The sequence below is a fragment of the Aotus nancymaae genome, unplaced genomic scaffold (genome assembly GCF_030222135.1).
Source record: "Aotus nancymaae isolate 86718 unplaced genomic scaffold, 86718_ANA_hifiasm-v0.15.2.pri h1tg000006l, whole genome shotgun sequence".
NCBI classification, from domain to species: domain Eukaryota; kingdom Metazoa; phylum Chordata; class Mammalia; order Primates; family Aotidae; genus Aotus; species Aotus nancymaae.
This window is the reverse complement of record NW_026988417.1, coordinates 2,142,853-2,160,651: the sequence shown is the minus strand read 5'-3', so window position 1 is coordinate 2,160,651 and position 17,799 is coordinate 2,142,853. Positions and strand designations below refer to the sequence as shown.

General features: G+C 57.1%; 1 protein-coding gene across 1 annotated transcript in view; it reads left to right on the top strand.

Moving 5' to 3' along the window:
* Positions 1-17,799, top strand: part of POLN (DNA polymerase nu) — a 172,047-nt gene extending 154,248 nt beyond the window's left edge. Inside the window, exons 19-24 of the mRNA XM_064365307.1 lie at positions 4,553-4,684; positions 8,500-8,610; positions 9,194-9,272; positions 14,531-14,598; positions 16,947-17,008; positions 17,677-17,799. Of these exons, the coding sequence (XP_064221377.1) occupies positions 4,553-4,684; positions 8,500-8,610; positions 9,194-9,272; positions 14,531-14,598; positions 16,947-17,008; positions 17,677-17,757 (533 nt within the window). The 3' untranslated portion in view covers positions 17,758-17,799. The remainder of the gene's footprint in view (positions 1-4,552; positions 4,685-8,499; positions 8,611-9,193; positions 9,273-14,530; positions 14,599-16,946; positions 17,009-17,676) is intronic.

Here is a 17,799-nt window from a genome sequence, read left to right as displayed (position 1 = left end):
GTTTTCACGTAACATACCTCTGAAGGGCCCACAAATGCTGGGGGCGTGGGGCAGGGCACGGTTCCTACGCATTCTTGAGAAATGGGCGACATGACCGTTGTGAAGACTGCGACAAAAACAGCAGAGGAGGCAGCAGGACTGTGTGAGAGGCAGGGGAGTGCCCCGGGTGCTGGGTCTGTGTGCTCTGCCCCCACAGCCGCTGTGGAGGAGCCGGCAGGGAGCACACGGAGTGACAGAGCAGCCACTGTCCGGGAGCCTTGACCCCAGAGGCTGGCTCACAGGCTCACTGCTCCTCCATCAGTCGACTGAATTCAAATGCCCATTAGCTTTGCAGGCACCTCCCCAGCCTGACGGCCTTGCTCACGGCCGCTGCTGGGCCCAGCAGGAATCTGCTTTCTCCTGGAAGTAGCCCCTGACCCCTGGGTCTTGCTCTGAGCACCTATTGCTCCTAGAGTCGAGCCCTTGAGTCTTCTCAGGTGACTCCCTGACTCTGAAGTTAGCCTCCACATCCAGTCATCGTGCAATCAACAGGCCTGTGCTGAGTGCACGTCATCTGGCCTGGTGCCTGCTCCCAAGGACTTGCGCCCACCAGCAGAGACCCAGGAGCAGGCCTGGGCACACAGACTACGCCATCAGTGCATCTGCAGGAGTCCCTGGTGCCAAGGGAGCCAGGGGAGGGCCCCAGCCTGGGGAGAGTCGGGAGAGTTTGGGGGCCAGCCCAGACCATCAACCCCTGAGCTGAGTTTCAAAAACAGTGTAGGACTTAATGTCAGGTCTGTTCCAGCTAGACCAACCATGTTCCCGAAGGCCCACTGTGTACAGGCACCTGCTTGGCCTTAGAGACACAGGCAGAAGTGAAAACCTGTCAGCAACATATGTGGGGCAGAAGGGGATGTGGAGAAAAGGGAGTGAAGACTCCGTGCTGACGTTAAAATTGTAGCACACACACATACCTAGACTCATGTGTGCCCACCGGACAGGATTAGCCGTCTGGGAAGAGTCCAGTCATGTGTTCATGTAGGATGTCAGAGGAGGGAGTACTCAGTGCCCCCCGCATGCAGATCTCTCAGGGCCTGTGTGTAAAACGGGATCAACAGAATGACAGTGTGGGGGCAAGTTCTATGAAAAGAAGGAGCAGTCCACAGGAAGCATGGGACAGAGAAGTCCCCACAGAACCAGAAGCCAACCTGCTTGGGGAAGGGACAGCAGCCTTTTAGTGTGACAGCCCCACTGCTAAGAGTGTCCAAGGAGTGAGGAGCAAGGACCCAGGCCTGGGAGGCCTCTCAGACCCTCAGGCTCCGTATCAGTCTCTCTCCCTGCTGCTGTGGAACCACCGTGCCGTCCACACTCTTGTGGATGGGCCTTCTTCATGCATAGGGACCCGCTGCTCTTCAGAGATCCCGACAGCTCCACAGAAGAAAGGAAAGGGATTCTCCCTTGGCCATAAGAATTTAGAAAGAGGGGCACGACTTCTGATGATGACCAAGTTGTTCCCAGTGGAGCAGCCCTCCCACAGGGATCAACTATCAACTGTGGAAACTGTATGAAAAGACAACTACTCAGAAGCACTGGGAAGCAACCAGCGCAGCAGAAGCTGGAGGTCCACTGACACCTGGAGGAAAGGAATGGTGAACTCTCATTCTATAGCTCCTCCCCTGAAGGCAACCTCACTCAATGCTGCGTGGACAGAATCTCTGCTAGGAGCGTGCACTCCTACTAGCTTGAATAACTGGAGGCCAGAGTTCTGGGCAACCAGAGAATCTGGAAAGTGAAGGGAGGAATTCCAGAAAGAAGAGAGCCAGGAAAGGAGGCCAAGTTCTAGGCATGAACTCTGTTCGGATCTTGGCTGACCCCTAACTATGCATGAATGGGGGAGACTTCAAACAACCCAGAAGCCAAGGCAAAAAGGACTGACCCGAGATTTCAGTGTCTTCCCACTGCAAGGAGACAGAGTTTGAAGTTCGATTGTAGCTGAACTAAGTGCTCCTTTAAAAAAAATTAGTACTCCTTAGCCAGGCATGGTGGGCATACATCTGTAGGCCCAGCCACTCAGAAGGCTGAGGCAGGAGGATTGCTTGAGCCCAGGAGTTGAAGGCTGCAGTGAGCTATGATCACACCATTGCCCTCCAGCCTGGGTACGAACAAGACACTGTTTCAAAAAAAACATAGCACCCCTTAGAAGAACATAACAGGGTCCAAAACTCTACACATATCTTACATGATGTCCAGCATACAACCCCAAATTCCTAAACAGGAAGAAACAGAATAACTTGACCATACTCAAGAAAAGGCAATCATGGAAGTAGATCCTGAGATGACTCAGATGTTAGAATTAACAGACAAGGATTTTAAAGTTGCTATTAACAACTAAGCTCAAGGAAGTAAAAGAAAATATGCTCATAATAAATGAAAAAAGGAAAACTTTAACAAATAAAATTCTAAAATGGAAATTCTAGAACTGGAAACTGCATACCCCAAATAAAAAATTTGGCCAGGTGTGGTGGGTCATGCATGTAGTCCCAATACTTTGGGAGGCCAAGGTGGATGGATCACAAGATCAGGAGTTCAAGACCAGCCTGACCAACATGGTGAAACCTCGTCTCTTCTAAAAATAAAAATAAAAAAAAAAAAATACCAAAATTAACCGGGCATGGTAATCCCAGCTACTCAGGAGGCTGAGGCAGGAGAATCACTTAAACCCGGGAGGCAGAGGTTGCAGTGAGCCAAGATCGCACCACTGCACTCCAGTCTGGGCAACAGAAGGAGACTCCATCTCAAAAAAAATTCACCATATGGGCTTAACAGCAGACTGGAGGTAAGAAAAGATTTGTCTAAGAAGATACTCAAGGCAAGTCCCATCTGGCTGACCTTGTGTGTCTAGCTGCCATCTGACTTCTTTCTGAGAGCCAGTGGAATTTTTCATTGCAGTGCCATAGCTGAGGCACTAGGTAAGCATGGTGATTGGAATTTGACAGAAAGAAAGAGCCATAGATGAATTATTTCAGTAAAGTGTAGCAAAAGACATAACTTATTTGTGAAGATATCACAGTGATACGTCTTAAGCCCTAAAAGGGATATTGGAGATTTTTCATTTCCAGCCAAATGGTGCCAATTCATCAGTCCATCTGGGCATAGAAGGATCATGACTTTATCCCTCTCTGCTGGGGTAAACTTTGGGAGGACAGGGTGCCCCAGACCTTCGCACTCTTGCTGGCAAAGCAGCGGAAGCAAACACCTGCCCTTTCACTCTCCCAAGAATTGAATATTCTCTCTGTGCAGAGCTGCTGTGCCATCAGCTGGCCAGGGCCAGGAGTGGCCTGGCTGAAAGGAGGGCTGGATCAGAGAGGCCAGTCGGTCCCATTCCTCCAGAGGGTTCTTCCCTGGTCTTCACAGACCTCACACCTTCACCCCCTGGGCCATGGTTTCTGCACCATCCTGTCCAGAGGTCCCTGGAGCACCCTGTAGGACAACCCCAGAGTTAACCTCGCACAGAGGACAGCAAGACCACTGCTGGTCCCAGACGTGCTGCCCCAGGAAGGCAGGTCTTCAGGCTGCTTGTCTCTCTGGGGTTCCTTCTAACAATACACCACTCCCCAGAGCCACGGCTTTCCCTAGGATCCCACTGTCAAGCGAGGGATGATGTCCTCATGGATTCCTCATTCTCTATTTACACCGTTATTTTCTTCTGGAGGTAAATGGGAGGGAATGAGTGTATATTGAGTACCGAGTAGGAGCCACGCACTGCTTAGAGCTTCCCATGCCTTGGCTCATGGGGCTCCCAGCTGGGGATAAGGGCTCTTGTTGCTAATATACAGTGAAGGAACAGGCTTCACTGTGGGTCAGGCAACATCCCCAGGGCCACACAGAACCTCCTGGTGGGACTGGGCCCAGAGCCAGGCTTCTGTGGTCACTGAACCTCCTCACATGCTTGCTGGAACTCAGCCACTGCCCCGCCAAAGACCTTTATTTCTTTTCTTTTTTTAAATAAATAGAAACAAGTCCTCACTTTGTTGCCCAGACTGATCTTGAACTCCCGATCTCAAGTGATCCGCCTGCCTCAGCCTCCTAAAGTGCTGGGATTACAGGCGTGAGCCACCATGCCTGGCCCAACCAGAGACATTTCTACCAGCAGCGTCACAGGAACACCTGCATCTTCTAGAACAAAATATTGAACTCCTGAGGACCGTTTTCTCGTGCTTTGGCCATGGACCTTTCCCTTCCTCTTTTCCTCTGCGCCCCACTCTAACCTCCATAGTTCTGGAATTGGGTCTCCCCCTAGCCACACTGGGAGGAGGGACTGTGTCTACTTCACCACCATGTCACCTGAAACACCTGGCAGGCGCTGAGTCAGTATCACTGAATAAATACATGTGTCGCAGGCCCCGGTCCAGAGTGATTGGCACCTAGCACTCGGCTTGTAAAGCCAACGCCAGCTTCATCCCAGCCCATCAGAAAAGACCAGTGCTGCCAACTGGACCTGACTCAGTGAGCCCATGCACGCGGTCACGGCTGGTCTGAGTGAGGCCTTGACATGCATCTCTCTGACTGACAGGGAAGGAGCGGCTTGCTGCTTGCCTCGGAGTTCCTGTTCAGGAAGCTGCCCAGTTTTTGGAGAGTTTTTTGCAGAAGTACAAGAAAATCAAGGACTTTGCCCAAGCAGCTATTGCCCAGTGCCACCAGACAGGTGAGTTGGCCACAGCCAGAGCTCCCTGCTCCCTGCTCACCCTCTGTGGGAGGATAGGGGGACAGTTTGGTGGGTGGTGTGTGGGTGGGCCCTGGGTCCTGAGGTTGGTTGGGGGCCTGGGTGAATCCTCAGCTCTTCTTGGACAAATAGGGCTGAAGGTTCCACATGAGAAGGGACCAGAGTCTGGGTGGCTTGAAGCAGCACAGTGAACAAACTCGAGTGACCAGATGGTGGATAGGCAGGCAGGTAAAAACAGATACAAGCCTGCACCTGGAAAGGGAGAACATGGAATCTTCTGGAAAGCACTGGTGCGTTTACAAGTATCACCACAATCAGGGCACAAAGGAAACGCAAATGAACTTCAAAGAATACCAAGTAGAACATCTGCTGCGACCAGAGTGCAGTGAGAAGGTGGTTTCGTGTATGTATGTCTGTGTCTGTGTAGCCGTCCTTCCATCTACCTCTTTGGAAATTGATTATACTCCTCATAATTTAGGATTAAAAAAAGAAATCCTAAGAAAATGACAACAATGTTAGAAATAAATTACAGTAAACGTATCTCGTCAGGAACTGGGGTGTGGCTAAGCTGACGCCTCAGTTAGACATAAAGGAATCTTTTAAAGGTGTATTTTTAAAAGAAAGAGAAAGTTGTGGGCTTAAATGAGTTGTGTTCTACACAAGAAATCTGGAAAAGAGCGCCGAGAAAAAAAGGAGGAAATCGGTGGGAGAGCAGAAATGAATAAACAACAGAGGAAGGTGACTAGCCGGCAGAGGAAGGATGCTCGCAGCACTCGGCGCTCACCACAGGGAGGAAATCAGCCAAGAGCTGGCCTCAGCAGGACCAGCATCCTAGATGTCGTGGCCTGTGTCCTCTGGGTGCAGCCTCGGGGACCCTCTCCATGAGCCTCTCCCAGTGACTCACTGATGACTTTTCATTCTGGGGCCTGTACCCAAGCCCCTGAGCTCGAGGCAGCCCAGCTGCAGGCTCCTCATTGGTCTGACAGCAGACAGGCAGGTGCGCAGCATCTGTGCCACAGCCCATGCTAGCCCAGAAGGGGAGCCTCCATGGCGCCTGAGACGTAAGCTCCGTGCTCCCCTGGAGTGTACAGTCCTTGGGGACACAGTAAATCCACAAGCATCTAGACAAGGACAGGAAGGTGGTGTCCAGGTGTAAAAGGAACAGAGCAGCAGCAGAGGCCCCAAGGGAGGTGTGCCAGCCTCGGCCTCACAAAGCCGGCCACCTGAGCAGAGACAGGAAGGGCCAGGAGGAGTGCCAGCGTGGGCAGGTGGGCCAGAGAACAGGTAGGGCCAGGTAAACCCAGACCACGCATGACACTCCATGCAGAAAGAACCTAAGCTTTGTCCTTCAAAAATGACTCCAGTCACGATGTGGGAAAGAGATTTGAGGTGCAGTCAGAGCCACCCCGAGAACAGTCTAGAAGCATGCAGGCATTAACATAGTAACTGAGGAGGGGCAGAGGGAGAATGGCAGGTAAGATGTCAAGGAGGCATCGACAGCTCAGGAGCCAGCTGGGATCCCAGATGCCTCTCTGGCCACCAGCGTGAAGGGGCCAAGCCCTCAGGGGTCAGTGCTCTCCACAGGGCATTTGGCCTGCCCCGGCTAATGCTGACTATGATGCTGGCCTCCCCAAGGCCCTGGGAGAGGCCTGCAATGTGCTCACGTCCTTCTGCATTTCATAAACGTGTCAAAAGCAAGGGGTTTTTAACTACATCCTGCTGGGACTGCTGCCTCCAGTGGTCCAGCTTTCTCCACCACACACCTTTCTATGCCAGGTGGCATCAGTGGGGCCACAGCCAGTTGAACTGGCAACTCATTTAATGCGGATTTTTCCTGCTGATGTTCCTGTGGTCCCTGCTTTCTCTGTGTGTGGTGTGGTGCTAGCCATCCTGGCACAGGAGTGGCTTCCAGGAGCATCGGTGCCATGTCAGTATCACCACAAAGGGCCAGGGCCAGAGGGCATCTCAAGTATGAACGGGAACTACAGGCACTTGCACTGGAGGTGCTGGGCAAAGAAGAAATGAGGTCTGATGTGAATGGAATCAGGAGACTTCTGCCTTTGGCCACAGGGGAGTCACCAGATTCAGACTCTGCACCCACCATGAAGAACCAGAAAACGGCAAAACATCTAGAGCAGCCGTTGCCAGCACTAGGTAGGGGTAGGGTATTGCTCTGGTTTCAAGACCCAAATGAGCTGAGTGCCATGAACACCCTGTGTCTGGAGTCACAGCCCACGTGTGGAGGGACCACACAGACCGCAGTGGTCTCAGAGTGGAGGAGACATGGATCCAGACTGGAGAGGCAGATGCAGCTGGATTTTGCAAGCCAGAGTGTCAGAGAAGAGGGTGCTATGGAGAGGGAGAGAGAGAGCTTGGTAAATCGTCAGGGAATTCCCTTTGTGTCTGTGTTTGAACACTAAGATACACAGACATCAAGTGAAATGCTATGGACTAAGCACAAAAACTGCTGGCGAGCAGTAAGCTGTGTGATTCCAGAGTTCACACGGGACTAGGAGATGTTCGAGTTCTGACTGTCCAGAGTGGGGAGTCCTTGTTAGACACCTGGGGCATTCAGCAGAGACCTCAGAAGGGTCACACGTTAGAGGCAGGTCTAGACTAGCCCTAGATTACAACTATTCTAAATCCACTCTAACAAAGCTTAGAAGCAAACCACAAAAGGATTGAGATGATTGGCAAGTAACCTAAGTCTGCCAAAACGCCCTCAAAAGGAAGACAGTACACCCCAGCATTCAATAACATAAAATTCACAATGCCCAGCATCCGGTCAAAAATCGCTAGACTGATAAACCAGCAGGAGCTGAAAGGGACAAGTCAGAGCAGAGGCTCTCTCATGTCCTCACTGCCAGTCCCTCTTAGGAATCTTGTTTATTGCCTGGCATGTCGTAGGTACTCAATCCCTTGTCACTTTCATGATTATTATAGATGTGGGAAATTCTTCTTGCCCTTAGTCACAAGGGGAGGATTTATTTCCCGCCAATACCTAGTTAAGCCAGAAGTCCTCACTGGTCAGGAATATAGTCAGCTAACACGATTCTCTTTAAAAAGAGCCCCCACATTGCATACACTTCAGGCCACACAAGATTGGATCTGCCCAGTGCAGGGTGTAGACCTGACTCAGACATCCTCTTCCTTGAGGATGTGGGCAGACCCCTTTCTCCCCCATTCCACACAGTCTAAAGCCTCCACATGGCTTTGCAAAAGGTGCTCTCCCTCGTCCTACATGAGATCCAGGTGCAGCTAGAAGTCAAGAGAATGCAGAACTGAGAGTGCAGAGTGCAGCCAGGGGCAAGTGGCTCCCCACTGGAATCCCAGAGCTGTGGGAGGCTGAGGCAGGTGGATCACCTGAGGTCAGGAGTTTGAGACTAGCCTGGCCAACTTGGTGAAACCCCGTCTGTACTAAAAATACCAAAAATTAGCTGGGCATGGTGGCAAGCACCTGTAATCCCAGCTACTCAGGAGGCTGAGGCAGGAGAATTGCTTGAACCCAGGAGGAGGCTGTGTTGAGCCGAGATTGCACCACTGCACTCCAGCCTGGGTGACAGAGTCTCACTCTGTCTCAAAAAAAAAAAAAAAGTGCAGAGCACCCAGCAGCAGACCCTCGCTTTCCCACTGCAGAGCCCACCCACCCCCGAGATAGACCCGAAGGGCCTGGGGGAGGCTCGGAGTCTTCACTGCAGTGCGGCTGTCCCTCTGGGGCCTCTGGACCTGGCCCAAGGGAGGTGCACCTGCTGGGGCACCTGTTTCTGTTTCATCCGCTTTTGCTCTGTGTGACCCAGGCTATATAGTGTCCATCATGGGCAGAAGGAGACCCCTGCCGAGGATTCATGCTCGTGACCAGCAGCTCCGGGCACAAGCAGAGCGACAGGCAGTGAACTTCGTGGTGCAAGGTACCAGGAACCTCCTACCCTGTAGTTCTGTGTCCATTTGCTTCTTGGGTTTTGCAGCCGCAGGGCTGAGTGGCACCCACAGGTCATTGTGGTATTTCCTGCTCCTCACAAACCTCCTTGCAGGAGCTTGTGCTGCCTGTGTCCTGCCTGGCAGTTAATGTCAGGGGCGTGAAGGGACACAGTCACCTTTGTAGCTAGGATGCCTCCCCCAAGAGCCAGGCCCGGGTGGTGCTGTTCCCCATAACTGCAGGTGGGAAACTGAGGCTTTAAGAGTTTAGCAGACCTGGAGCTCAGTCCCTTGGTGCTTGGCCTAGGCTCTCCCATTCTCCCCATGCATGCCTGGCAGGAGTGAGGCTTCTGGGAATAAGGCACCCAAAACCCAGGTGCCCTGTAGCAGCAAGAGGGCAGGAGGAGTGAGGACAAAGTGGCTACCTGCGGTTGCCTGTGGTCTCAGCACTCAGACGGCTCAGAGCCTGCACCTCTGTGTGGAGGCTCCGTGAGAGCTGCAGCAACAGTGTCAAATGCTGAGTGCACCACGCACCGCGTGCCACGGGACTCCACACAGCACCCGCGTGCCCCACAGGCTCCGCCGCTGACCTCTGCAAGCTGGCCATGATCCGTGTCTTCGCTGCAGTGGCTGCTTCCCGCACCTTGACAGCCAGGTCAGTGGGTAGCAGTCGGCCTGCCTGGGCCTCAGCCCTTCTCCGGGCTTGGATGGGAGGGTTGGTGTTCTGTGGGAAAACCCTCTGGGGGCTCAAGATTCCGACTGCCCACCATCTCTGCTTCAAGGGCCCCATCCCCTCCCGAGGCTCTCAGCCCATGGAAGGCCCTGGGGGCTACTCATAGCAGGCATGCAGGAAACAGCCGGCCGCCCACCAGCATGGGGCGCAGATGAGGCCTCCCCTCCCCAGACAGAAATGCTGTCTCCCCGACGCCCCAAGGGATGCCCACCCCACAGGCAGGCGAACGCCTCAGCCCCTTGGGCAGGACCCTGGGGGCTCCAAACTGCCCCTACTCCTACCCGTTGCTGCCACCAGTGCCAGGCAGTGGTGCCCCACATCCAGCTCTGGCTCAAGCCCCAAGCCCCAAGCCAACATTCAAATGTGCCTCAGTGGTGGGACCGTGGCTGTTCCCCAGGCCGTAGCTCTCTCAGGAGCTTGAGTAGCTAGGGAACAAGCAGCCCTTGCCCAGCCACCTCCTCCCCACCAGCCAAGGCTCTGGAGTGCTGCACGTGGCCACCCAGACACCTCCTCTCCTCGTTCTCCTTGCGGGGGGATCGCCTCAGGAATCCCGAAGCCCCTCCCGGGAGCCGATCTGCCTCAGCCCCCACAATGTAAGCTCCCAGAAGGGCCTGTTGCCCTTTGTCCCACCATGGATGTTTTCCTACCCAACCCTAAGGGCCCTCAAGCTCTTGGCACCAGTCCCTCGGGGACAGCCTCTGCAGACCAGGTGCACCTGCCACTGCAGACACATCCAGGAGGGGAGCCCAGGGAGGGATGAGGCAGCGGCTTCTGGAGTATAAGATGTGGCCCAGGCCTCCCCGGTGTGCCCAACCCCGCCTTGGGGTTGCAGGTCCTGCCTACCTGTGGCCGCTCTTTTCCATCTGAGCTTACAACTTTCTCTTGACTTTTGATATTATTTTACGTTCTCAAGGCATGATTTTTTGCCTTACTGGAGATTTCTCATCTCTGTTTAAAAGCAGCCTCCTTATGTCTTCACGAACTCCCTCCTGTCACTGGCTTTCAAGCCTGTGCTGTTCCAGGGATTTCAGAGACTTTGCGCAGAAGTGTGTCCCCACCACTGGCCCTGCCCAGGCTGAGGTGTGATGCCCAGCAACAGAGAGCAGGGTGGGTCCCTAAGCCCACTGCAGCCCAGCGGAGAGCAGGGGGAGTCCCTAAGCCCACTGCAGCCCAGCGGAGAGCAGGGGGGTCCCTAAGCCCACTGCAGCCCAGCAGAGAGCAGGGGGAGGGGGGTCCTTAAGCCCACTACAGCCCAGCGGGGAGCAGGGGGGTCCCTAAGCCCACTGCAGCCCAGCGGAGAGCAGGGGGAGTCCCTAAGCCCACTGCAGCCCAGCGGAGAGCAGGGGGGTCCCTAAGCCCACTGCAGCCCAGCAGAGAGCAGGGGGAGGGGGGTCCTTAAGCCCACTACAGCCCAGCGGGGAGCAGGGTGGGTCCCTAAGCCCACTGCAGCCCAGCGGAGAGCAGGGGGAGTCCCTAAGCCCACTGCAGCCCAGCGGAGAGCAGGGGGGTCCCTAAGCCCACTGCAGCCCAGCAGAGAGCAGGGGGAGGGGGGTCCTTAAGCCCACTACAGCCCAGCGGGGAGCAGGGGGGTCCCTAAGCCCACTGCAGCCCAGCGGAGAGCCGGGGGGTCCCTAAGCCCACTGCAGCCCAGCGGAGAGCAGGGGGGGTCCCTAAGCCCACTACAGCCCAGGTGGCTCCTCCCCTTGCAGCCTCTCTAGGTACTTCCTCTGGCCCACAGTCACCCTAAAGCTCCAGGGAAAAGAAGCCCAGAAGGAGGCCACAGCCCAGGCTGTCATCCCAGGTTGGGAGGGTACCCGAGGCCCCACAGGGTCTGAGCACTGCCTCAGGCTCTGCTCGCAGCCTCACTGTGGCTGTCAGTGCTGCTCGCTGTAGTAACTGAAGTGATCAGGAGGCAGGAGTGGGGCATTAGAAGACCCACTCTCGGCTGGGCACAGTGGCTCACGCCTGTGATCCCAGCACTTTGGGAGGCCGTGGCAGGTGGATCACTTGAGCTCAGGAGTTTGCGACCAACATATTTGTTGCCTGGGCAAAATAGTGAAACCCATCTCTCAAAAAAACAAAAAAAAAGCCGGCCATAGTGGTGCATACCTGTAGTCCCAGCTACTCAGGAGGCTGAAGTGGGAGGATCACCTGAGCGTGGGAGGATCACCTGAGCCTGGGAGGTCGAGGCTGCAGTGAGCCGTAATCACACCATTGCACTCCAACCTGGGCAACAGAGCAAGACCCTGCCTCAAAAAAAGAACAAGTTGGTTCCCTTTCAGCCCTTGTGGAATTGGTACAGGAAGTTGGCATGTGAGGAGTTGGGGTCTCTCTGTTGCTGGCTGAGTCCTTCTGAAAGCTGAACGGACACTTCTTACTGAGGAACTAGTCACCCGCTGGTCATGTTTCTATCAGCCCTCAGCTGTCTTGAGGAAACGCTTCTCAGAGCAAAATGCAAAGCAGACTTGTGTGGAATATTGGGCATGCCACCGTCTGCGTTTTGTGTATGTGATTTCTTCTTCCAGGACTAACGTGAAAGGCTGTGGATGGCATCTGGAAGGGACGGTGAAGGCTCAGGATGGCCTGGCATCTGCCTGAAGTGACAGGCATGAAACTCGATCACTGGGAAGCACACGGTGCCCCTAGGGCCTCATCTGGACACTCCAGGGGTCTACCCAGGTGGGCTGGGGCCACAGGACAGTCCCCATTCACACCCACAGTCCCTGTGACAGGGAAATGGCGTTCATTCATGCCTCTCAGTCCAGATCCTGCAAAGACTGGAGAAGTCGGGCCCAGAGCAGGAGGCTGGCGGCCAGCGTTCACAGGCCTCTGCGCCGGCGGCTTGGCTCTCCGGTCTGTTCTGACGCAGGCCCTTTAGGAAAAGGCCTTCCTGGGTTTCAGAAAGTGTCGGTGCTCCTGTGCTCCCTCCCCCGGGCCTTCTCAAGGCGGGTCGGCACGGACCACCAGGCCTCACTACTGTCAGGATGAGTCCTCAAAGCAGCTCAGCAGGGCTGGGGGCGTCCCTTGCAAGGGAGCTGCAGGCCCCAGACAGGGCGATATGGTGAGGCTCTTCTGAAACGTTCTCCTACTGGTGCAGTGATCTCAGGCCGTCCAGATTCAGGACACGGCAGCTCTGTGGGCCGACCCCTCAGGAGCAGGGATTAGAAGTTGCAGCAGGGGTCCGCTCCCTTCTGGAACACAGCAGATCCAAGGCCCCGCGTTCACCTGCCCCACACGGAGACAACAAACGTCCTTCTGCTTCTGCTTCCTGCGCCCCATTTCCCAGCTAGAAGCGCGGTCACGTCTCAGTGGCTGCGAGAATGATGTGTGACTGACAGCTACACCTGTTCTTAGGTTCCTGCCACACCAGCAGCTCGGACTCTCACAGTGTAATTTCAACAAGTGTGAAAACCGCTTCTGCTAAATCTGGAAAGAGTTACGAGTGCCTTTTCTGAGGCTTCTGCCCATTTGAAAAGTCAGTCCTCTTGGGAGCCAAAGACTTCTGCCCGAGGCCTTGGAGTTACTGTAAGAAAAGCTCGCTGGTGCTGACAGCCTGGGCTCCCTTGCCCCTCTGACTTCCGGAAGGGCCAGAGGCTGCCCATAAAGCGCAGGCCCACCTTCCCTCCCCGGAGCAGCCTGCACGAGGGCGTGAGCACCACCGTACCGCGGACTGGGCCCTTGCAGTGTCCTGTGGTGTACACCACGAGGATGTGCACTTGGCCATCAGAGACACAGGCCCAAGCTGCAGCAGCTCAGACTCCAGAAGGCAGCTTTTTCTCCCATCATGAGAACTCCAGAGAACGGTGGTTGCTGACTTTGTTTCAGAGGCTCAGAGCAGCAGGACCGAAGTCCCTCTGGCTCCTTGGCCGTTCCCTCCTGGTGCTATGATGGAGGTTGCTGCTCCAGCCATCACACCTTCCAGGCGAAAGGAGAAAGTGGTAACAGTCAGAAGAGCATCTGTCCCTGGCAGTCCTTCAAAGTCAGCCTTTTGAAGAGCCTTCCCTTTTAAGAGCTTTGCTGGAGTCTCCTTTTCCATCCCACTCCTTACCTCCCTCCCTGCTAAAATAATAGCCTCCTTGAAAGTTGAAGGGAATAGTCCTGGGCCACCCTGCCTGAGACAGAGCCTGGGAAATGTCCTTTGTAGCTGAGGACACAGCCCCACCTCCACCCCACCCACCTAGCGACAAAGGGGCCAACATGAAGGAAGAGAGGAAGGGCGGATTGGGGCAGGTCACCTGAAATCTCTGCTGCAAAGTCCACATCTGTGGAAAGTGAAAGCGCGGCCCAGCTGTACCCTGGGGCTGGAAGGCTGCCCCAATCCCAGCTGATCTCCGTCACGTGTCCGTGACCACTGCCCGGCGAGAGCTCCCGTGCAGCCCAGCTCCTTAGGGCCCTGGGCCTGCTGTGCCCCCATCTGTGCCTGTCACCGGTTTGCAAGGAGTGTGTGGAGCCGCAGAGCACTGGCCGAATCCAGCCCAGAGCCCGTGAGCCCACGATCTGTCTTGCCCTTGAGTTTGAATCTGTAAGCCCCACCCCAGGGACCCGCCCTGCATCTCACCTGAATCTCCTCCCACTCGGGTCCCACCTGTCTCCCTGACACCCTGGGAGGGGCACCTGAGGGGCTCCAGGAAGGAGGCTGGGGAAGGGTGGGGCCTGGCTGGGGCTGGCGGGACGAACACCAGAGCAAGGCCTCCAGTGCAGGAGCCGGGAATGAGCACCCAGCCTCTCCGAGAGGCCCTGAGGGCGCGGGAAGCCGGGATGATGTTCACGAGGCTGGGCCGAGTCAGGGCCCCACGGCAGTTCTCAAGGGGCTGTTTCTCCATCCCTGCCCAGACTGTTCAGAACGTGAATTGCTCACCCCCACGGGACCTACCTGGGTGTGGGGGACATGGGACGCCCAGTCTCTCCTGCTAGGTGTCCACCTGCTCCCTCGCTGATGACCAGAGTCATTTCCGACCAGCCTGTCTCCCTATTGCCCCTTCCCCCAGCTTCCCAGAGCTGTCCTGGTGACAGTGGGTGGCCTCAGGCAGTGGTGCCCCTGGGCTGGGTCCCCCCCGCTGTGCCTCACGGAGCCACATTCTCTCGGGCCCCAGTGCCAGAATCCCCTTTCAGAAACCTTGGGAATGGTCCCCCGCCCCAGAGTCCTGGCCTCCCAGGGTGACTCCCTCCCTCCTTGCCAGGCTGGTGGCACAGATCCATGACGAGCTGCTGTTTGAAGTGGAAGACTCGCAGATCCCGGAGTGCGCAGGTAGCCCGGGGCAGCACAGGGTTGCCTGGACTTCACAAACGGCTAAGGGGAAGCTCGAGAGCCCATGGCGCAGCCCAGGAAAGCCCTCCCGGCTGTCGGCCCTTTCACGGCACCTGCTCCGCCTCGTGCTGCCGTGTCATCTGGGTCCTGGCAGGCAGAGGGGCCAGCCTGGGGGTGGGGACCCTTGAAAGGCCTAAGTGGGCTCCAGCCTGGGCCGCCAGCCTCCCAGAGAGCACCGGGAGCTCCGGAGAGCAGCTGCAGCTTGTGTGTGGCCGCTTTGTCTGGGGCCCAAGGCCTCCATGTCTTGGGGGTCTGGAAAGATGGGGAGTGGGCACCGGTACCACCCAGGCTAACTGGGAACCAGGCTGCAGAGCTGGCAGCATCTGTTCTTGTTGGAGTGTTGGAGTCCCTGAGGCTCCCCAGGCTCAGCACGGACTTCAGGCCTGGGTCCCATCCTGCCCCACAGGCCACCCCTCTCTGCTGAGCTACAGGGCCCACCGGTGAGTGAGCTCGGAAAGTCACCCCCAGCCATCAGCCCAAGGGGTTCTTTGAAGCCAGGGATCTCTCTCTCCCTGGAGAGGGCCAGGACCTCCCTACAACACCCAGCCACTGGTCCCATGGAGGCTCCCATTGTGGCCTCATGGGTGAGATGGGAGAGCAGGTGCCCACGTGGAGCTGTGCCCCCGGCTCTCCAGGCCAGGTCTGTAACTGGCTGGGGCAGCTTCATGGGTTGGGAGAAGAGGCACAGGGGGCATCAGGGCTGGAAGCTTCGGACACCAATTCCCGAGGGGCAGTCCCCATGCCCTCCTAGCCCCACCCTCTCCAGTTCTTACCCTTAGGGCTGTGAGGCTCCCGTCCCTGGTGCCCACCCATCCCGCTCCATCCTAAAGCAGGGCTCTGCCACTTGAAAACTATGTCCAGCAACTCATTTGAAAACACACCCATCTTACGTGACCATTTAACAAGTATAACGTGTGCTCAGCTGTAGGTTAAAAAAGGAAAGAAAACGTTCCCAAACGGCCTTGTTCCCGGGAGCAGCTTCCTCCAGCTGGCCTGGCAGCTCCTGAGGCAGGCGGCAGCCAGAGCCCTGCTCTCTCAAGAGCACTCAGGGCCAGGGACTGCAGGGCCTGGGGAAGCAGGGGTCGGGCGGGGCCAGGTCCTGCCTCCCAGGCAGTGTCTAGCACCGGGTGTCTCTGCCCTGCCTGCCCTCCCAAGGGCCTCACAGGGAGTGCCCCAGCTGAGTGCCAGCCCAGCCCCACACTTGCTGCCCATCTCTGAGCAGCAGTTGCTGGGGATCACACACTCCATCACCAGCACCACCCAGCAGGTACAGAGGAGGGACCCGTTCTCTGCACACCCAGGGTAGCTCCAGCCAGCATGGGGAGCCAACCATCCAGCTTGGACTAGGCCATCTCTCCAGCCTTGCCCCCATAAGAAGCTCCCCAGGATGGCCGGGGTCCCTCTGCAGGGCTCCCCACCATGCACACAGGCCGCGTGCCCACCTGCTGGCTGACAGTTCCCTGCAGACAGTGACCTGCTCCTTCACAGAGGACACTGGCCCTGCTCACAACACACCAGGGACAGGTCCCCAGGGAGGCTCCGGCTCTGCTGGGGCCAGGAGGGCTGGAAAATGAGGCAGTGCCCACCACGGCTCGAGGCTCCTGCCACCGCCTTTGCATTGCGGCGTCACACAGCCCAAAAGGACCACACGGATGTTTATCCAGGGGCCCGAGGGTTCAGAGTGAGCCCGGAGAAAGCCTGAGCTTGCGAGTCCTGCCCCCCACCCCTGCCCAGGCCTTCCCTTTCTCAGGGCTCTGAGCCCCACTGCTGCACGGTGACCCAGGTCCCCGCAACGGGGCCGGCCCACCCGTGGCACAAAGCCACGACTGCATCAAATTTCACCCAGCAGTAGTGGGGATGGGCTTCCTGCAGGCCTGGTGGCTCTGGCTGGTGGGGGCTACCTGTGCCTCTCCCCTCCTCCCAGCCCCAGAGCTTCTGGAACAGAGCTGGCATGACACCTGCCCCACCCCACGGCCCCCAGCTAGGGCAAGCTGACCCCAAGGGGTAGGGGTGAGGGCCAGTGCAGTGCGGCAGGCCAGGCCAGGAGGAGGGGCTGCCGCAAAGGCCAGGGGGTCTGTGAGAGGCATCCTGGACTGTGGACGGGGCTGGGGAAGCTGGACCCAGCCTCAGGGGTGGGGCTACTTGTGGGCATCGAGGCCCCACAGCTGGTTCGGGTGACCGAGTGGACACAGGAAACAAGGGGGCTCGGGGGCCGGGGCAGGACTCAGGCCTGGAAGTTCCCCAAGGCCAAGAGACCAGCGGGGCCACCTTTTTCTCCCGTGCTCTAGCTCTCGTCAGGAGGACCATGGAGTCCTTGGAGCAGCTGCAGGTGTTGGAGCTGCAGCTTCAGGTGAGGGGACACCCAGCCCTGCCGGGTCTTGCAGAGCCCAAGGTGAGGGAGGCCTGCACCCCAGGGCAGAAGAGTCAGGCCACAGTGTGCAGCCCCAGCCCGAGATGGCCCCTGCGGTGGTGAGATGGCTGCTCCACAGCAGGCCCAGCAGTGGGGGCTGGGAATCCCTGGAACCCAGTAAGCCCCACCCAACTCTGCTCACTTCAGTGAACAGGGACGGCAGCCAGACTGGACCCCTCCAGCCCTGTCAAGAGGGAGTGGTGGAGGCTTGGTCCACTCAGGGTCAGGGACCCCGGGGAGGGCTCTCTTGGCCTCTGGGAGCCACCGATCCTCCAGGGGAAGGACCCTGAGGGACAAGCATGGGATGCCCCAGGACACACCCACCCGCCCAAGGGCAGCTTGTCTGTTGGCCGCAGCCTGCCCACTGACACAGAGGCCCTGGCAGGTGGAGAACCCCCGCCAAGATCAAGGTGTCATGACTGGGAGGTGGATGTGGCCTAAGCCTGTTACTGGCGACTGTGGTGAGTGTGCATGTGTATGCACACGTGTGCATGTGGCTGATCCCGTGCACCTGTGGGCTGCAGGTGGAGTCCCCCTGCATGGGGTCTGGGAGGTGGCTGGGGATGGCTGGCCCAGGCCTGGGGCTCACCTCTGGCTGCCACCCGCAGGTACCCCTCAAGGTGAGCCTGAGCGCCGGCCGTTCATGGGGACACCTGGTGCCACTGCAGGAGGCCTGGGGCCCTCACTAGGACCAAGTCACATTGAGTCTCCCAGCAACAGCCTGGCTACCT